This window comes from Psittacula echo (assembly GCF_963264785.1).
Source record: "Psittacula echo genome assembly, chromosome: 1".
NCBI lineage: Eukaryota > Metazoa > Chordata > Aves > Psittaciformes > Psittacidae > Psittacula > Psittacula echo.
In genome coordinates, this window is record NC_137735.1 from 122,953,046 (window position 1) to 122,975,472 (window position 22,427).

The 22,427-nt window shown below is 40.3% G+C and overlaps 1 protein-coding gene across 2 annotated transcripts in view; it reads right to left on the reverse strand.

Moving 5' to 3' along the window:
* Positions 1-263: 263 nt before the first annotated feature.
* The window catches only part of SYT1 (synaptotagmin 1), a gene marked incomplete at both ends in the record, with an annotated part of 131,240 nt that continues 109,076 nt past the window's right edge, over positions 264-22,427 (reverse strand). For both annotated transcript variants that reach the window (XM_080638924.1, XM_080638923.1), the window contains 2 exons: positions 264-470; positions 5,068-5,201. In XM_080638924.1, coding sequence (XP_080495050.1) covers positions 264-470; positions 5,068-5,201 — 341 coding nt within the window. The remainder of the gene's footprint in view (positions 471-5,067; positions 5,202-22,427) is intronic.

Genomic DNA, 22,427 nt, shown 5'->3' on the forward strand with positions numbered 1-22,427 from the left:
TAAAAGAAGAGTAGATCTGGGGGACAGTGGTGAAATGAAGCGCCTGTAGAGGGCTCTCTACATTTAAATTTGTGCAAATTAAAACGGGCATTTAAAAGTACAACTGATCTGTGTCAGGAACACATGGCTGGAAACGAAAGGACCCATATTACTGAGGTATTTACAGATACTGGCTAAAGAGCACTATGTGGGCAAATGCAGAAAGGCTTCTTCTTAATTTTCTTCTTCCTACTTTAATTTAATTTTATTTTATTTAATTTAATTTACTTCTTGACTGCCAGCATGGCATCCACCTCCTCCTCGGGCTGTAAGGTGTGCCACTGTGCAATGGGCCGCCGGGGGTTGGCCAACATGTCTGACCAATGCCGCAGCTCCGCTCCGGTGCTGTTGTAGCCCACAAAGACTTTCCCGATGGCATCGTTCTTGCCAATCTTGTCATAGTCCAAAACAGTCACAACAATCTGCACTTTCTACAATGAGACAGGAAAGACCAGTTAGCACGACAATAAGGGGAAGGTGGGCAGGGATGACTCTTGGGGCAGGCAATGGCAATGGGAGACTACGAAGAAGGCAAGATTCTTTCCGCAAGAAGCGAATTCAAACTTTTGTCTTTGCTTCTTATGAGACTTCCAAATAAAATTACATTCACAACCTCCCTGTTAACTTGAAACTTGCCCCCTTGCATCAAAGAGCTTCATATGGGAATTGAGGTTGATTTTTTTCCTTTAACAGATTACCAGATTTTTTTGTTGCTGTTATTCAGGACTTAGACTGCTAGAAGTCTGTAGGGCTAAAATGGAGATAAGCTTATCAAAAGTAGTGTGATTTAACACATTACTGTCTAAGTAAATAAGCTAGCCAAAATTCAGAAATGGTGTACCCCAAGTTAATGTTTGCAACGTTGTACTCTATTCTGTTGATTATTTTTCTGCTTCTAAACAGCTCTTACTCATTCATCCAGCATGACAATCACTTACTTTCAGATAAATTCAGAAAATAGCCCTTATGGTTACCATATACATATACACACACACATTTATCTCTGCGTGTGCATGTGCACATGTCTAAATATGTGTGTATACATTTATTTATAAAGGAGCCTAGAAAACGGGCTACATGCTCAGGGGTGCTGGGAAGAAGTACAAAGCCCACTGTCTTTGGGCTCTGACATATTGGTGCTGCCTCTGACTGAGCTGGTGCTGGAGTGCCACTTCTGCTGTAGGAACAGTGACCTCTGGCAAACAGGGTTAAACTAGTCCCATAGAATCCACATGAGCCCATCTGTCACAGCTGATAGACAATTTTCCCTTCACTTAAGACTGCGGCACACTGGCAGGTGAGGTTGAAGCCAGGCTTCTGTGTACACATTTGCGTGCACAAGCACACATTCCTCTCCTTCAGGCCATTAATACTTGCTGAAAGAGCACAAACAACTGTTCCTTCAGTGGAGTGGTGCTCATCCCCAACAGCACCTAAGATATTAACAGCCTTGAGCTGGTTTTACTAATTTATAAATGCCTCTTTATAGGGAGCTTTATTTTTAAAGATGAACATACAGTTTCTTTTCCCGATTCCTTTCTATCTCATGGCAAACAAACACAGCTCCTTATTATAGTGTGAATTTTGTGGAGAAAGAAATGCCCTGAAACACATTTCTTCCATAATTTTTTTTTTTTCAAGCATCAGGTTTTTAAATGTAAGGCTTTAAATATATATACAATCTGGATTTCTTACTAGAATGATTAATCTCAGTGCTTGCAATAGGATTGTATTTCAAAAGTAACTATTTTAAGTATATCTGCAAGACCAGGCTCATGAGGTCTATTTTATAGAGGCCATTCCCTTACAAGATTGTACAATTCACTGAGCCAGAGAAAGATGATTTCAACAGACGCTAAAGTATTTATATAGTTGCTGATGACAAAAGTGTACATCAAACTCAAGATTCTCTCTCCCCAGAGCACTCATGATAAAAGGCAATTATCCTGAAGCAAATATTTCTAGATGCCAAAATCATGTTTCAGTGCTGCTGTTTCCAATACATTCACTTCTAATGTTGATGGTACCTCCCCAAATGAGCATTTATGTTTTAGATGCATGGTACAATCACAGATATAAAAGGTAAGCATGAGACTATTATTTTACGGTACAAAGAAAAAGTTGCCAGCTGTACCTAGAAGCTTGGGGGCTAGTTACTACTGGATTTTTTTTACAACAATGAGCAGTGTAAACAAAAGACCCTTTTCCTTGCTCTATAAAGATGTAAAAACAGCTAGCTCAGGTTATTAACTCTGAGATGATTTCCACTTCATGGTCTCTGGCTTTAACCTACAGAAATATGAGATCATGTCTTTGCCTTTGTATCATGTATTAAAGGCACAACTGCACTGTAAAACCCAAGAGGTGCTAGTAGAAAGCACCACCTCTGCTAACAAACACTTGGATTAGCAGTTTCCTTACTGTGATTAAGCATTCTTTGGACTCAGAGGGCCTAGAGATGTTGCTGCCTAGAGAGGTGGTCTGTCTTACCTGTGGCAAAACAGGGGCTTGATCTACCTTGTAGCAACAGGACTGACTTTCTAAGTGGTGTTCTCCCATTACACTTACAGACTATCACTTTCCTTCTCTTAAGAGGCAGAATCCATAGTCACTATTTAACTGTTGAAAAAGTTCACGTTTGGCCCATTTTAGATTACACAGATGTACTGCTACTGAGCTACTTTCCCTCCAAGAACTCTCTTGTCTTTGCTCTCCAAGAATCAGGGAACTTGTATAGCCATTAGTTTTTATTTGACTGTAAAAGTTTGCTTAACAGCTTTTACATGAATTACACAAAATTCACAGCCATTCTTACCATATTAAGTCTAAATAACATTTAAAATGTGTTTTTCTAATGATGAAATCACTTCAGTACCCATAATGAAATAACTTCTAAATATAGTCTTTTATAGCTTAACTCCAAAATAGACTGGTGTACGACCAAAGTTCATAATTAAAGATTTTAAATTGAGGCTATATACTGAAATAAATAGCTATAAAGTCATTGTAATAAGCTTATCCCTCCCTCTAAAAAAGCAAAAATCTAAACAGCTAAACTGCAATGCTTTTAAAGGGCCTATATCCACCTTACAAAACTGACTTAGAAGGCAAAATGCCCAAGGACACACAGAATGCACCTAACCATGCCAAAGCTCTGATCTGATAACTTGGAGGTGCCCTTTGTAGTTCCCCAGCCCTCTCCCTATTTGTAAATCAAGGCATTCATTGTATAAATTGACAGAGAGGCTTAATTTGCTTAACCTTTTTTTGCTTCTGGGTCTTTGATGCTTGTTATGAGACCTTTCACAAGCACTCAGACCAGCTTTCATTAAAATCAACACGAATTAGGCCCCACTGGATTTCCCACTTTTTGATTCCTAGGGTCCAGAGGCAGCTGTACATGATGCGGGGCATGTAGAAACTCTAAACAAGCTAGTCATGCATTCAAGTCCTACTGCTCACGTTGTCTAGTTTTATTATCTTTATTGGTACCAAGTCAACAAAAACCAAGCACACAGCTTAAATGTAGGCCTTGGCTCCTGGGCATTTCTCTAGTACAGTTGCTATCACAATCAGAGTCTCAACAGTCTCTCATCTCAAAACACAGAATCATAGAATAGTTAGGGTTGGAAAGGACCTTGAGATCATCTAGTTCCAACCCCCCTGCCATGAGCAGGGACACCCCACACTAAACCATGTCACCCAAGGCCTCATCCAACCTGGCCTTGAACACCGCCAGGGATGGAGCATTCACAGCCTCCCCGGGCAACCCATTCCAGTGCCTCACCACCCTCTCAGTAAAGAATTTCTTCCTTATATCCAATCTAAACTTCCCCTGTTTAAGTTTGAACCCATTACCCCTTGTCCTGTGTCACTACAGTCCCTAATGAATAGTCCATCCCCAGCATCCCTAGAGCCCCCCATCTAATAGCTCTCATCTAATCAAGAAGGGGACCCCAATTTGCTAGAGGCCGTTTAAATCCATTTAACATTTAAAGTACAAGTATCATGGCACCTAACTCATACCTAGACTTCTCTAAAGCCACTAAAGGATGTGTTCCCCGGCCATTTTAATTATGGACAAGGGCATTTGCTTATGACACTGATGTTAGATACAGGTTTAAATTCCTTTAAGAAGGAGATTGAATTGGATGCAGGTTTCCCACATGCCTTCTGAGATTGTTAAGAAGAGCTTATCTCTTGTGAGAAGAGGCTAGTTAACATCAGAAGTTGTTAAATCTCACTCTGATAAGTGAGAGATGCTTTACCTCCCACTATTCCAAAGGCAGGTAACTGAGTCCGTGAAAATGTGACACAATGTCTTGTCCTGGTATTTCCCACTGCTAATGTAGGTGACTTCCAACTCACTGTAGTCACTTCTGAGGCCCCTAATTTTAGTCACTGAACTCTCCAGCAGTAGTACATGGACAACTGCTGTTGTACCCTGCGGTACAAGAGAGCAGGTCCTGTAGTACTGACCCCTGAGATTCCCAAATGTCTGTTTCTAACGGACATAGGCATCACTGAAAAAGTTTTCATGGTGTGGTGAATAATTGAAAAAAAATTGTGATTAAATAAAACATATGTTTTACTTAAGAGAGATGCTGCAGTGCTTTCAGTAAACAGGACTGATAAATGCCTAGGGAACACAAATTTAACTGATGATGTCAATTTATTATTTCAAATAATTTGAGGGGAATTGCTATATATACACATTTTCTTTTAGCCCTGTGCTTTTCTTGCTGGCACATTCATTCACTATCTCCCTGCGGATTTTTTTTTCCAGAATCCATTTTACGTTAACAGAAAATGTCAGTTATCCATTTTTCACTGATGAATCAAAGCTTCATAAGTACCGTGCATTTTATCATTTCCCTCTTGAAGCAGTCACACTCATCTAATGTAGCATGGGGCTGGCACCTAGGTGCTAATGAAGGCATGCACACGTGATAATTAACCAGATTCCTGTTAAATATTTATAAGGGCTGAGAAATGGAATGCAGAGGGAAGACAAAACACTGACATTACCTGAATTTGCTCGAATGGTACTTCAAAGCTGAAAGATTCGTTGTAGTAGGGATTCAGAGTGTTCTTTTTAATTGTAGTCTTTTTCTTCTTCAGCCTCTTACCATTCTGCATCAGATGGATCTTCACATAAGGATCTAAGTAGTCAAGAGAAGAGGCAGAACTAAGCAGGGTAGTTCAGTGTGTTTTCTACAGAACTTAATCCCACACATTTGAGTTGATGAGAAAAAAAAGTAATAAAAACCTTTAGCAACAAACAGCTTGTATTTAAACAAAGTCCTAATTTCCACTACAGGAAACCGCCTGTACGATTCTGAAGTGTTCCTGATGGAAAAAGGTACAAAACATTTATTGCATTATCTCCTTAACATCACAAAGGAGGGGCAAATTCACACCTAACTTTACTCCATGGCTCATTAACCATCCTGGAAGTGTTTTTACTTCAACATTATTTATTTACAGAAAACATTTCTTAGCAACAGGACTGTGGAGTGGTTTTCCCAAGAACTGTGAGCACTGCCAAATGCACACATGGTGGGCACAGTGCTTGGATGGCTGGCCTCTCTGAAACTGCCCAGCAGCTCTTCACATCGCTCCTTGGGCAGGAGCTGCACCATGGTTTTCCCATCCTCTGACCTCCCTATTGGGCTGCGACTGACACAGTCCAGTGTCCATGTGTCTGGTGTGACCAGACTGCATGGAAGGAAGGGACTTGGCCCATTAAATTCTAGTTCCCTACCTCAGTGCTGCCTGCAGCCAGGTAATTGTGCAAGCCACTGTATAATATATAAATTATGAATTGGTTTTGCCACTCCGCACTGGATTCCAGTGGTTGTTTTGTACAACTTCTGGTGGTGAATTAACAGAACCAATTCAGTTCCTGATCCGGTGTTCCTCGCACAAACACAACTCTTACGGATGTTATTGCTGTGAAGTGGTATCTCAGTGGCTATACTTTCAATGGAAGCTTTGCCTGCTTAAAAGAATTAGTGCTGTCAGGTCTTAATCTGTTACAAGAGTTAATGTTCTCATTTAGAGAATGAACCAGAAGTTCTTAATGATGGTGTTAATTGTCAGTACCTTCACTGAGCTCAGTTATTTTTCTGTTTAGGTCTACCATGAAGCGCTACTTAAAGCATCTCAAGCTCACCTTTTTCAACAACCTGCACGGTACTCTCACAAAAATTTGGGTAGGTACCTCTCTTGGCTTTACGCAGCTCAACTGTGATGTAGGTCAAGGCAAGACTTCCCCCTAATAAGGTGGTAGGAGCTATACAAAGCGCCAGCCACCCACAAGTCATCTGTGGCATACATAAAGAGCGCCTGAATGCAAACTATCAAGGGAAAAGGCTTCTTTCCCTTCTGAGGAAAGGATTGGGCTATAGAAGAAGAATGAGAAATGAACGCTGAACTTAAATCGTATCATTATGAGCTGACCATGCTTTATGACTCTGCAAGAAAATTCATGTTCAGAAGAGTAATTGCATTCTGCTACAGTCAAAATATGCCCTACTGTGAAAGACTGAGATGTTCAGGATTGTTAAGTTACTGGAGTGACTTGATCACAGCCTAAAGTACCTTTGAAGGGAGCGTAATTTTGGTAGTAGTCTCTTGAAGCCAGAAGACAAGGGTATAATAAGATCCAATTGCAGTGAGAAACAAGACAAATTCTAACTTAGAAATAGTCATGCACTTTAGTAGTAAGACTGAAACAGCTGGAAGAGCTTCTCAGTGATTGTGATGAACTCTGTTACAGAGGGTTAAGATTCCTTCTCCCTCAAAAGACTCAAATCCAAATAGATATCAAATCTGGGTAGACTCAGACTCAAGGCTAGACAGGGGATTGCAAGAGTTCCTTTTGGCTGCAAAATGTATAAATAAACCACAAATATCATGTGAAGAGCAGAAATGCTAGCAAAAATCCAACAGAAGTCTATTTTTTTGAGTACAGAGCTCAACATCACTGAATACAGGGTTTTGAAGCTGGAAAAGAGGCAAATCTGGACTCCTTCAACATCAGTTGATATTTGAGAAAAGCTCACCTTCCTCATTACTTTTGCTGAGGCTCCTTGCTGAATGCACAATTGTTTTAACACAAAAATGATGTTTTAGGTACAACCAATACAGAGTAAAAGAGTTTAGCAGTTAAGGAGCCAGTGGTAGAATGTGAGGATATGGAAATGAGGTAAGAAACTGCTAAAATATAATTTGAGTAACTAGAAAGCTGGGAGGCTAAACAGTACAGTAACACATTGTTATTAAGTGGATTAGAACTGAAGAATTCTATTAAAGTAAATGCAGTCAATATAAGCCAATCCTTTACTGACCTGTGCTTGTATATGCACAATATACACAGATTTGACGATTACTCACATGCCAGTAAGGAACTGTAGAGCAATGATTTATACAGTGGTGCAGATATATTCCTATCTCAATAAACATTCCATTTTGGAGAATAATATTTTTAACTTAGAATTGCAGTGTGTGTGAATGTTTGGAGTCTATGTGTACATTCACTTTAAATGATTTGCTTCTATTCACTTCCTAAATTTTCTTTGTGCTAGTATTAAAGCAAAATCTGACCATAGATAACTCATGGCCACAAGACAAGGCCTGAAAGCTAGGTTTCTGTGGTTTCTTTTTCATGTCCTGATCACCTTCTTCTGTTTTGATTCGGACGCTAGCAGCCGGGTATACGCCTTTACCTACGAGATTTCCTATCTCGATTTACGGAAGGCTTCCAAACCTTGTGTACGCTTACCAAACCAACCCAATTACCAATTTATTCTTTAAAGAATACCTTTTTCGAAGAGATGGTCCTTGTCTGCTCCCGCAGCGATCCGAATGAGTCGAGGGGTCCCCTGCGGGAAAAATTCCCAAGGGCGCCCTAGGGAGCCCTGTCCTCAGCGGGTCCTGCAGCCGAGCAGAGAGGGTCCCATCTGGGTCGCCAAATTGATTTGGAGGAAACTCCAGGAAGAAACTTGCCAACAAAGTTTTCAAGCTGACAAGCAGGTATTCTTTATTGCGGTGCCGGGAGACACGGGGGATAGCTCCTCCTAACGTGTGTCTCTCCCTTTTGCTCCATACACTGCCTTATATAGATGTTGGGCATACATACATATTCATGAGGTTACGTATGGATTACATAATTTTCCAGAAAGTTCCCCGCATGCGTACAAAATTGTGGTAGGGGTCTGTGAGGGTCGTTTACTTCTTCCAGCAATCTTCATCACTTCTGGCTGCCTTTGATGCATGCGCAGTAGATGCTCATACCAGCTTAATTGGATCGTTAACACCAAAGACATAATAATCCTTCTAGCTTCCTACTTATCAGTTAGTTTAACTGTAGCCCATCCTGGACGCCTGCCATTCCCGGATACTCCTTATCCCTATGTCTCGTTATTCTAGACTATTTTTCTTAAAACTATGTCAACTATAACAACTTATCTTGCACAAGAATTCTCAGTGTTTTCTCCAGCTGTACTCTATTTTTCCCACTACATATCATGTCCCTCAGTAATTTTCCACTGCTACTGTTACAAAGCCATTACACTTAGCATTACTTAAAACTAATTCTAAAAGTTTATATATTCTATTTTATGATTTTATGGCCCCCTTTGTTTCAGTTTGTCACTCTGGTGGTTGAGTCAGTCAAATGCCAGTTGTTTAGTATGAAAGATCCAAGTGGTACCAGACTGCTACTACAGTGCAGAACTTCCAGTGGCAGAGGTCCCAAACAGAGCACAGAAGGAGGCATAACGTGTGACCCAATATCCTTACCTTTTTTCATCCAAGGGTAGAATTGTCATACTAATCCAAATACAAATTGAATGCCACTTGATTGAAATCATGTTCCTTCTTTTCTAGTTTCAGAGGAAGGTATTAAATAATTTTACACATCACATAAGCATTTCAAATCAGAACAGGGTGTCCAGCTCAAGTAAGTGAATGGGCCACAAGAGATTTTAACTGAGTCTATCCTCGATAGACTCTATATCCACTTCCTACTTCTTGGAAGTGTCCTGGTATTACCTCGTTCTTTCTTCTCTTCATTCTTCTGTGTCTCATATGTATGCCCCTCCACCACTGCATTATCTCCAGTTACACTCTCTTATATCCCAGGACATTAACCCCAACTCCCTCAACTCTCCAGAAATCTGCCTGTGACCTACACAGACAACCTGATACCTAAGAACAGACTTTCTTGCAACTTCATGAATAAATCTCTGAAAGAGAGATTCTCTTGCACCAAGTAACAGAAGCTGAACTGCCTGGAGTCAATTACTGGAAGAAGAGAGGATAATCAAAAGAAAGCAGAAGCTCTGGGAAGTGCCAGTCTCCAGTGATTTTTCTGAGATAAGGTTTAGTGCTAATGGAAACACCTTTTCTCTCTACTTGCAACACAACCTCAGTGCTGGCACCATTACTCATGCTGAGTAATACTTTAATATGTAAATAGTCTCACTGAATAAGTGAGACTAGTAAGGATGACAGAACTGGTATTACAACCCAGCAATGATAAATTGTCTGTTAAGTGCAGAGGCTGGGTATAAAGTGCAGAATTCTTTTGACCAAGTAGGAATGTCTGCATCTGATGTCAAGGAAAATAAATAAGCATTTCTTTTTACGTACTATGCATAGTTATTCCAGAGTAAATATCTGTCTTTGGTCAAACTATTTATTTATTTCTCTCCACTGATACAAGACAGCCTATGTGCTTTCATGTAAACAGTTACACTGGAGGAATTTCAAGTTAGAAGAGGGGAACATCACTCTGTTTTTCCCTCCAGTTTTATTCCTTTCACTTAAATGGGGATTTGGATCCACATTACATCCACAGATATCTGTGGATGGACCTTGCCATCTATCTGGAAGAAGGGATGTTGCATCTGGAACACCACAGATGTCCCTCTGCTGAAGGGGACAGAATGGGTCTGTACCCTTTGCCTAATAATTCATTTAAGCAATGGGTGGGATTAAATAAAATTCTGCTATTTATTCCCTCATTAACGGTCTACCCATGAATGCTAAAAAGATGTAAAATTCATAAGCAATTGTGCATTGTAGACTTTAAAACAATGTCTCAAGGGAGGCTGCTGAACAGCTTTTAAAGCACTGGGGGACCAGCTGACACAGTCTGTTTTCCTGAAGTTTGCAGTATGTCTTTCCCTGGATTTTGCAGTAAGATGCCAATACATTATTTAAAAGGCAGTAGAAATGGTATGTAACATCAGGTGAAGACTTCTGGAGTTATCTGGACCATGAAACTTTTATACACAATTAGAACCCTCTTAAAGTAACCACTAGTTCATCATCACCACCACATTGTAGACAAGATGCACTTCATTATTTTACAAAAAAGGTTTTACAAAAGCAAACTTCACAGCTGAAAAAACACCCACAACTCTAAAGAAGAAAACTGTGGCTAAAGACAATGTCTGAGGAAAAGGTGGAACTTAAGAATGACTGCTTCTCAGTGGATTTTAAGATTAAAAATTTGTTATAGGGATCAGTAGTTAACGAAAAGTCATTTTCCACCTAGGTAGGAGAGAATTCAGCACACAGACTTCCAGTAGTACAGACCTTCAGCAGAAAACTGTCAACAACATACTCAGCTTGGCATGGTTTAACTCCAGTGGTTTATTCTGAATGCAAACAGAAGGACGGTACCCATCTTTGTTAAACATTTTAAAGGCTTCTGTAATCCAACCAAAATATGAAAAGAAAGCACTTAGAAAGTTGACAAATTTGAAAGATGCCACAGGGATAGCACTGGAATTGACTGCGTGTGCAATTACAGTCCCAAGCATGTGTGCAGGGAGAGCCTAATGGTTTAAGGAAAAAAATCCCACACAGCTCTGTGGGGTAGGATCAGAGAAAATCCTCCACAAGCCTTGAGTAAAGCCTAACGTGATTGATAGGAAAAAAATCAACCTAGAACAAACTAGCTATGGATACAGCCAAATAAAGTTTCATATGATGAAACATTGTAATGAGATGTTCTCAACTGAAATGTAGAAACAAAGAAGAAATACACTGCCAGAACATCTTCAAAACGTTTGGGGTAACTGAGTTCTAATTAGCACGTATTTCCCCATTAGAAGAAAATTTATTGCCACAGCAGTGTCAAAGCACACATCGCCGCGTTGACAGCAAAGGTGTCAGCAGACAGTAGAGTTTCCATTCCAGGAAGCAGAATGGATTCCTGAAGAGCTTGGAAACTGACTCAAGAAGAAAATCAGGTTTGGAAATGCAGCCTTATAAATGCCTCTGACAATGGGGTTAGGACAGAAGTACTAGCAGGGTCGATCATCAGTTCAATGCTGAAAAGCCATAATTACTCTCATCATGCAGTGTGCATGAGTTGCAGAGTGCAGCGGGGTGGAAAGCTGAGGAAGGGCCAAGCCAGAGCCTTAGACCATAGCTGGAGGTGTGCTAGATTCAACATTGCACCCTTAACCTGTTCCTACTCTACGCAAACACCCTTCAGACAAAGTTTTCTTAGCTTATGGGAGTGGGCAGCAGAGAGAACAGCAATTTTATATGGCAAACAACTTTATTTTCTACAGACTGTGCCAGGGATGAAGGCTGACAGCATCAGCAATACTTGCATGCTCACTTCTGCCTTTGGAGAGCAACTGCTGCGGTTGCCAGAGCTGTGCTATGGAAAGCAGCAGGGCTCTAAATGCAGAGCAAATCAGGGTGAACTTTCCCTGGAGTTCCCACAGATGTTTCCCAAGGATCGTGGGACATGCTCCCTCCATGGGCATATAAATCCTCTCCCAAGAGAGGGATGATTCACACGACGCCTGTGGTGTCCAGGCCATGGATAGTTTGACCTGACTTTGTTTTCTTCTGGTAATTCATGATTGAATGAGAGCGGATAATTGAAGTCTCTGAAATAATGAGTTCAGAGTGATATTGTGCCTAGATTGTTGAAACCAGCATTTTTTTCAGATGAATAGAAAGCTTGTAATGGGAAGGAAAGCCAGAGGGGGAAAATGTATTATCTGGGGAAGAAGCAAAATAAGGTACAATTACTAAGAAGGAGTGCTATGGCATATTCTAGACTGAATAAAAGTTATAGTTTATACTCATTGACACAAGCTGTTGGGCCTTCTACCCTCCTTCACAAATGAGCAAATTAAAGTTGGAACATTATTTTTAAGGATAAGATGATGTCTCAAAGGAAATATTGGAAAATGTTCTTATTAGAAACAATTCTCTGAGCATAAAATGTGGGGTTTGTGAGATTTTTCCTTGAATAGAGGATTGTTACTCATATTATACTTGCTAAGTCTATCTATGCCCCATGGTGGACTGCTCCAGATGCAGTACACGCACACACAGAGAGTACACTGGCCATCAGGCCCTTTCCTTCTCACGTTATATGCCATAGTATAAAACAAGGTAGATGACTTTGGATTACATATTTCCATCAGCACCCTTAAAAGAAAATTCTGTAAGACTGGGTAATTTATAAATGAAAATATTTGCAGTTTCATGTTCAATAACATCAGATACATTATCATAGGAATAATGGAGTCAAATAATCCATTTACAGTGGGGAAAAAGGAGTTGGCATTTATAAAAACTAACAGCCTGTCTATAATGAAAAATGTTAAATGAAGAGTACAGCAAAGCAGTCTCAAAATAACAACTCTTCACTGCTGTGCAGTTAGATGAACATCAGTTTGCTACTGAAATGCTGAACTGAGAGAACCAGGGAGCCTTGGGAAGAAGGAGGTGCTGTAAACCCGACAGCGTGTCAATGATTCCCTCACCTGAGAATCCCAAACTGAGGCTGCAGAACATGTAGAGCTGACAGTGGAAACAGAAATGTTCACACTGGCCTTAGGGCTATTCAGCCAGCACTTGAGTCTGCAATTCCACCCACAGCGCTTCCAACTGGAACATAACAACAAATGTTACAGCACCAGATGGGGGAAGTAGCAGAAGACTGAAGAAAAAAAAGCAGCAAAAACTCTTATTTAAAACTAGCACAAATTAGTGCTTATGAGCTTATGATTAAGTTTACTGCCAGAGCAAGGGCAGCTGATTTGTCTCTCTTGCAACCAAGCAGATCATTTCAGCATAGTTACACACAGTCAAATAAATAGTTTTATAAAGCACAGCAAATGTGGGTTGAACCAACAGGAAAATGCACCTCGAGTTTTGGCTGTGGTAAACACAGAATACTCTTGTGGAAAAGCAAAGCAACTCAACCAAGCACTTCATAAATGTGATTACATAGGAACTACAAGCATCAAAGCAGTAAACCTTGCACCCTGTATGTGCACCAAATTCTGGCAGACTGCTGAATTTGAATTTATGTAATGCCTTTTGATGATACAGAGAAAAAATTAATTAAATTTGTATGCATTAAATTGGTGGTACTGAAAATACTCAAAGATGATACACTGAGGCTTAACGAGATTCAAAATGCTGTCCTCAAGTGAACTGGGGAGGAGGAAAGGGGGAATACCATCAACTGAGCAATAATGACAGGCAGAAGAGTGGAGAGAGAAGCAGAAGAACATAATATAGAAAAACGCAAACAACCCAAGGTTAAAGAGCAGACCAAGTGGGATGTTTTAGCAGAAAACAACAGAATCCGGGGACATAATGAGGTATCGCACTGGAGTGTTAGGGAGTACCTGAAAGTCCTCCAGATCTGTGTTGGCTACCTAACAAGGCCATGCAGATGGGATTATCAATACTTAGATATATAATACTTAGGGAGGGGGGCAGAACTGCCCTACCTCACTCTGAAGCACATGCTGCCAGGTAGAGGCCACAATTCAAAAATCAGGCTGAAAAGGCGAGCACATGAAGAATGTCAGGAGGCAAAGGCTGGGGTTTGAAAGGGCCAGACACCTGGGTGGAGAGCTGCCCCAACATGCCTGGAAAAAAATGATGGAGAGGAATCACACTTCCTCTTTTTGGGTCTCTGCTGTTTTCTTACAGCTGGGCCAGCTTAGGGTTTCTTGGCCTTATCCATTTTGTTTTACAAAAGGAAAGCAATTAAACTGGCTTTGTCCTTCCACCCCTCTCTTGCTGATAGCCAAGAGGTTAAACTGGTAATTGCTAATTTAGGAAATGCTCTCCAGACCTCTTTGTTGGCTGAAGGGCCCTGAACTTCCATTTCCCACCTCTGGAAAGAGCGAGACATGGTTGTAAGCTATGTGAAACAGGTTCTCAGTCTGCACTGCTGAGAATAACACACTATTTTTTGTGCTCCTTTCAATTACTTCAGTGGAGTGAAGGCTGGTGCCAGGTCTTCCTTCCTTTACAACCCTTGTCTGCCCTGCCTGTGTGATCATCACCTTTGGGCCTCTGTTCCTGTGGATATTTACTGCATATAGCTATTTGCCTGTGTCCTGAATGGTGGTGGAAAGGCACCTACTTTAGGAATCCCAGTAGGTGATATGGGACTTCACTGAAAGAAACCCAGGGGGATTTACAAATTTGGGTTAGTCAAGAACTTCTATTTGCATGGCAATATTTCTCTGTCCTTCCAGGTTTAAACAGCTTAAATGGCTGTACAGAGGAAAGTTTTGCGTCACACAGAGACATGGGACAGGACAGGCACCCAAAAATAACAGGGAAAAAGCAAAAAAAAGAGGGATTTCTTTCGTAGTAAAAGGCTTTGCTCATAGAAAGAACTGGCTGAAAGGAAGTCAGGTCACTCAGAAAGAAGGGTAGATGATACCTGTTCAAAAATAGTATTTTGCTACAGCCAAGCACTGAGACACCTTTACTTTGGACAACGTTATGGACACTGCAGCATGGTAGGGAGCCACCTTTCATGTGTGTCTGTTTTCTTTCTCCAAAAACAGTTGACACCTTTTTTTCCCCTTCATAAACTGGTGACTGAGAACAAACATATTCCTCTTGGTTACTCCCTTCTCCCCTAAAACCTACCCATCACGAAACCCCCAAAACCCAAATGTGGCAGCTGTGACGAGAAACAAGTCCTAATTTCAAACTGCACTGAGGGCAGACAGGCATTCCAGTATCACTGGGTAATGAAAAAAACCACATTGGAGTGAGTGGCAGTATTCATTCAGAGGAATTACTCAACCCTGAAACACAGAGAAACTCTATTAAACCCCAAACCTGGTCTAACTAGTGTATTCACTGTAGAAAGAACATATGTTTTGTGCTACAGACTCTTCATGTCAACACTGCCACAATAAGGTTTTATAGCTTGACTGCACATCAGCATGGTATTACTGTGTTGTGACAGTCTTTACATGGAAAAAAGTGAATATACGCTGCTTAAGGGTTATCTGCATCCTCTCCCACAGAAGGTTAAAAGCAACACACTCAAGATGAAAGGCCATATATTCCAAACCCTCACAGTCAGAAATAATGTTAAGTGAGTTGAGAGGAGAAGCAGAGGACAACAAAAATAGAAAAGCAAAGCAACAGGATGTTTTATCTATGTATGAGAGAGTAGAAAACACCCAGTCACCTTAGCTCATAAAAATGAGTCAAAGAAAAATGCAAATCAATACACTGCAAAATACTTCTGATGTTTTTAATAAAATCTTATTGCTTCTACTTTATAAATGGGCTTTTCTTATAGAGGTAAGCTTTCAGTCTTAGACAGTGTGAAAGAGATGGTTTTTGATTCAGATGATTAAACTAGAAGCAGCACTGAGAGTTAATAATGCAGGAATGCTGCAGTACAAAAGGAATTAAAAAAAGTCTTACAACATCAGTGACTACCAGTAAAGCAGCCTGATCTGACTTCTTTGCAGCTGTGAAGCCAACCCTAGTTATGCTTTATCAAATTGGTATTTATTTTAGGAACATATCAAGACTTTCAAACTACATTTCATTCATCAGTGGCTGCATATAAAGGGAGTCCATTAGCATCTGATTTTCAGTCTCAATCTGAAAATACTCGTACGACTTTTTTTCCGATGAGTTTATATTTATATAAGTATCAGTTCTCATTCCATTTTCATTATTTTTCTGTTAGATTTGTGCTTTAAGGAAAAAATGTAAATGGAAGCAGGATTGAAGTCCTGCTTTCAGCCTACAAAACATGAATGCATTCAGAATTACTTGGAGAAAATACTTTACAGCTCTCTTTCTCCCTCACTTGCCTGCTTTCCAACACATCCAGTGTCTGTTAAACAGGATCTGGAAAGTATTTTGGGTATCCACATAGGCTATTTGTGGCATCAACCTCATATATGAAACCTAAAGCAACCCATGCAATATTTACATATGCCTGTTCAGATACAGAGACATATGAAACCTTTCCCTACTCTCTGCCGAGAGCAATGGCTAAGGACACATCCTGTTGATGTGCTTCCTGATGGTGAGGAGAAGACTCCTGGAATACTGCAGGGCAAGAACTGCATCTGCTCAGGGAGTAGAAGGGGCCATTATGAATGGTGTTTCCTAATACTGTTGCAAAGACTGGCTTTGTTTTGGATTAAATTTAACCACAGTAAGGAACAAAAGCAGGTTTCCTTGGGATGGGCAACATCTTCATCTCAATCTCAGCACAAGAAGTTGCAATATAGGCTGAATTGATCAGCAGTTCAACTGAGTTCAGCTAAGTTGTATCTGTTTTTCAAAAATGACAGCTGAGTGGAAACCCCTTTTGCAGTATCACACACACACAAATAGTGTTGAAAAGCCTGAAGGTCAGATTTTAAACTTGGCTACTTGCAGAGGAAGGGCTGGGAGGCCGCATGCCTGCTCGCATTCCTTTCGATTCCACATAATGAGAAGCAGTGACCCGAAACTTAAGGCAAATTTTTACTTAGATGAGAGTAACATCTAGATTATGGCCACTGAAGAATTATGGAAGTGCTCAAGTCCTTGGTAGAACAAGCAGTTTACCTTGTTTGTTTAAGCCAGAGGCTGAAAAAAAGAACATGACCAGGAGGTATTAAGGGCTACCATACAAGGTAGACTGAAGAACAAGTATTCAAGGCCAACAGCATCTGGAGTAAGAACGCTCTGCTGTTGAGAACATTAGTCCTGCAATAAGATAAGAGGACAGACAAGTTGATAAATGGCATCATTGGAGGAAAGATGGAATGATAACATGACCAACAGCTCATGCCTCAATGTACTCAAATTCTTCTTCAAATTGTCCCAGAAATTTAATGGCACAAGTGGATATTTGACTGACATGTTCACTACTTACTGTACACAACTTCAGTTTAAAAAGCAGTCAAATATGACACAACCTATCAGAAATCCAAAGGTATATAACAGTTTTCAGCTTGGATACCTGCAATAAATTTATATAGCAGATATCCAATTTGGTACAAGAGTGGTAGAGCAATCTGATCTTGTGCTTCACTGACAAATCATATTGAATCTGGACAGCTCAGCGTACTTCTGTTTTCTACTTCATTGAAACAAGATCTTGACGTAGCCTAGTCAAGGGATCACGATCTGTAGTAAAATCAAAGAACTCAGGAATCCAGAAAGCACATATGAATTTCAGAAACCATTTGGCTCTTCAGAATTGAAGGTAGGAATATTTGAAAACACAAGCCTGAGTGTTGGTGGTTATTAGATGAGGAGGAGCAAGAGGATGACAGAGGAGTGAAATTGCCAAGTGTTTTTATTTGGAATCAATAGATTGAAACCATTGTAAAGGGAAGGTGGCTGACACCACTTTCAAGGCAGTAACTGTTGTGTCTAATAGAGAATATAAATAATTTCAGTGAAACTAAGCTTGAAAAGCAACACTCTTTTTAAGCAATGCATGCCAAACTCAGAAGAGTTTTTCAAAGGTATCAAGTATTTGGAGTTGCAGATGGGTACATTTTCTAAAGTATCTAACTCCAGTTAAAAATCACTGGTAAGAATGTGAACAATCAATTCCTCTGGAGTCCCAGGCTTCAGCCTTCCTCTGGAAACTCTTATGGATTATTTTTCTGCATTAGTCAGTACCTAAGTGACAATAGGCCTCTTTCATTGTTCACAGAAGGGGGCAGGGGTAGGAAGGGGGGAATAAAGTCTAGATATTCACTCATCAGCAATAAGAAATAATTTAAATTTTCTCTGTTTAATGTACATGTCAGTAATGGCAATCAGCAAGCAGTAATACTAAATGTGTGGATTTCAGGAAGACAGGAAGTTCTCCTGGCAGAAATGAAGATCACAAATGTTGAACAGAATGACCTAAGGAGAACTGAGGCTTTAATTATAAAATAAGAAAAGACAGATTTAACAAACAATAAACTTGCCTTTTGGATACCCTCAGGAGAGACTGAGGGAGAGAGAAACAGGGAGACAGGGAGAGGGAGTGCCTCTGGTTAGCTTGCCATTAGCACAAAGGAAAACAACTGCAGGGCTTAGGGAGGATTTAGCTTTAACAAATGCTTATCACAAAGTCATGTCACTGCACGCTATTGTTCTGTATTTGGAATGAAATTAATTTCCAACTCCATATTAACCTTTTGGAGACCCTGCTTGATGGAGGAATTTAATCCTTTGGATTCTGGTATGTCACCAGCAAAGGCCATTTCTAGATTTGGCGAGTTTGACAGCCTATTACCTGAAGAATACTTTATTAAAGTGGTAGAGGGTGTGGGGGGAGGAGGAAGGAAAATAGCTTTTCTTCCATAATGGGTAGCGTGATGTGGTCAAGAAAGACCATTCAGTTGGGTAAAGGGAAACAATTCATAGCCTTACAGTAAAGTAAGACAAAAGCAGTGATTTAGAGAGCAATGAAAGCAGGAATTTCAGCACATGTGGGGAAGCCCATTTTCTGGTGTTTATTAGCATTAGTGCAACAATTGACTTTGCTGGTCTCTGCAGGGCTCTTTCCCTACTGCATTCCAGGAGCTGAGAGGAGCCCTCTGGAAGTCAGACAAAATCTGCTGTTGCTACCATATTAGGCATCAAACCAAGTAGCTAAAGCCTCTGGCTGAGCAGAGATAAATCGACAGGGAACGCGTCTGCCTTCCAGCCAAATGAGAAAAGCAAAGTGAGTGAGGAGACAAAATAAATAATAATTAAAAAACAAATCCTAAGCAGTAGAACTGACTGCTGCTTTATCTGTTTTTACTTTTATCATGCTGCCAACTGAAGTAGAGCTCGAAAGCAGATTCACAGATATAAGCAAACCCTATTCCTTACATCTCTTTTTTGCTGCAGAGTGAAATAATCCCAAGATACATATCAGTGATCAGCAAATGTTTTTAACACATTCTGTTTGGCTGGAAAGACATCATTATACTGTGGCGGAGCCAGTGTAAACTGTTCTCACTCAACTGACATAACCTTCAGTTTACAGCCAGCATGGCCCTTCCACAAGATTTCCCATAGTCACAGATGTAGTCACTCTTTAACAAGGTGATCAGCCTTGTAGTCCATAGGAAGTATCTCCTGAAGCACAAGCTTTGCTAACGATGCAGCTGTGTGTGAGGGCAGAACACAGGACTTGCTAATACATTTCCTTGTGTGTGCATGGATGTATTTAAGCAATCTTTATTAGAGAGGGTCTGTAAGATAACTAATCCATTATGCCATTGAAGAAAGGGTGCAATAAGATGCAGGTGCTCCAGATATGATGAAGGACCACTGGGGTTTGGGGCCATGAATCAGACTCTTACATGGTGATGTGCCATATCCCTTCCTGTCCCTCAGCAGCCCACAGGGCAACCACTCCACCTCCTCTCACATGGCACAAGTATTCACCTCCCTGCATATCAGCACAATTAACAAAATCAAGGAATAGGTAAGGTTTGGGTTTCTGTTCTGAAATCCAGGTGAGCTTTGTTTTTAGCATCTGCTATTCCATGGAAAGAAGTCTGGACAGTAAGAAAAAACAGGTGATGGATACATTGTTGAGCAACAACAGTATTTCAGCCTTCGTAACCTTGCATGTCACTTGTGATGGTTGTTTCTGGTTGCAGTGGGTACTAAACTGACATACACAATGTTTTACTAGCCTTCAGCCATTAGGCTCCCATGGCATCCCTTGTCTCACACAATCAAAATGAATGGGGTGATTCCCCCACAGAATTTAATTCAAAGGGGTATAAACATAGTAGCAGAAATAATATTTTGCCCATGGAAATACTATCACTTCTGCTAGGAGAGGTGGTTTGTGGAAGGAAGACTAACAATATAAAATAATATTGCATGTGTCTTGTATTTGTTCAGGAGAAGAAAATCAGCAGGATTCTGTCAACCAGCATGTCATTTCTGTATAAAAATAAGCAACGACTGAGGAAATGCAGAAACAGGATGGTAGTTGTGGCTTTCTATAGCTTTGGAGACAAGAATAAAGCTGCAGTTGCCTAATTATATAGTGCTCACCCTCTAGCACACCAATTTCATTGTTATCTTTCCTCCTTTCTTGCTAAGGCATTGTAGTTGCACGCTGTTGTCAGCTCCAAACATGGTGATTTTCTGAAAGCTAGTCTTAACTATCCAAATATCTACAAACTCATGAATATTAGCATATAAAAATTATGCATAATACAGTTGAAGTTGCATCAAGATACTTCTATCAACACCCTCAAGTCAAGAGAAGGAAAAACAGGAGCTCGCAGGTTGTGACACCGACCAGCAGTGGAGTCACATACTTTCACAGGGCATCACACCACAAAGCACTCATCACCAGCAGGAGCCTGGAAACTGGACCCTGGACCCTGGAAGAGCCCTCTGGTGAAAGCTAAATTCAGACCGATTCACTCCGAAAGGCAATGTGGTGGCACCCAGAGAATGCAACTGGGTAACAGCCTACAGCCATCTTGCTGCTAATTTGAGTTCATTTTTCTATTTTTTAGCTGGAGGTTGCACCCTGGTTTGTCAGTTATGTTTGTGGCTGATAAGAAAAGCCGGTGTGCTGAATGGGAATTTCAGGGGAGTAGAGAACAGTGGGGTTTGAAGCCCTGTTCCTTTCCATTCCATATGGTATCTATACTACTGACTGACAAGACACAAGCAGGGCAGAGTATTTACAGAAGACCTAACTGCAGTGAGTTCACTAGATTTTCCTTTGCAAGACAGTTACTACATGTTTTATCATGGATACTCCTCAACCCACAGAGAAATACTGTTAATTCAATTAAGAGTTAGTGTCTAAGGAGGTTTGCTGCAATGTTTGCAGCAAATGCTGCAAGTTGCAAAGAAGAACAGGGAAAAGATGTGAAAAGGATAGGCAGCGTACTGCTACAAATTTCTGTCAATTAGCTTTTCCTCAAATTACGTAGAATATAACCTCTGAGTCTTACTTGCACACATTTGGTATCTTGATTATAATTCCACAAAATAAAGACTGAAAGTGTCTTTAAAGCTTTAAAGTGAGCTCTGTTATATAAATTTGCCTACAACATATTATGCGCTGCACGGCAGCATTTCAGATTCATTTTTTATAGCATCCCTCTCATTCTAACCACAGAAAATTCCAGAGAGGGCTGTAAGCTAATCCCAAGGATGCTTTTCAAAGGCTCTGCATTTTCCCCACTTCTACTGGAATTATCAGCATCTTTGTTTCGTAAACTTTTGAACTTGCCATAAACACATCACAGCATGTTAAAGTATTATCCTTCACCCAACCCCAGACTGTGAAAATCCAGTAGATTACCAAAAGATTTGACATTTATTTAAAGAAATACCCATATATCCCGACTTTATATATTTTACTTTTTGTAAGTAAAGAGGTGACTTTGCCAACCATTTCTAAAGGATTAAAAAGCCTGCTGTGTCATCTCATATATCTTCATTCAGTTTCTAATGCTGCCAGAGAGTACAAAGCCTGAGAGAAAGCCTTTTATCATTTGCAGTTATCGACTGGGCCAGAATACAGTATTAGGTACCTTAGAAACTTTTAGCTAAAACTTCTTTACTTTGAAAAATGGCTGATCTCTAAAGTGACGGAAAGCAAGCAGTCTGAATTCAAGAAGGTTGTTACTATTATCCAAACACCTAGCACATTTCAGGAAAAAATTGTTGGGGGCACTTTAAGTAACAACCCATTTTCTACTGCATTGCTACAACAGTCTGAAAGTTTTTGGATGTCCTAAATTACTTTATACAGCAGGATGAAAGATGGTCTGGGAGAGTTTTAGCTGCCTTCAATGAGAAGGTCTTTTATTTAAGAAATACATATAGCAGAAGGCAAAGGTAATTTTTAAAAAACTGTTGCTTCAATGAGAGTGAAAGCGAGAGTTTTGTCCTGAGGCTCAAAGATGCACACTTGATCTTAATGTTACGGGTTTCCAGCAAAATGCAAGCAGAATCCTCTTCTCCTGACAGCCTCCTGCAAGAGCATTGTGGCATTCACAAACTAGAAAGTCAAAGGTAAAGGCTGATATTAAACCCTAGGTGCCAAGAAATCTGCAAAACAACCATATAAAAATGGTAAC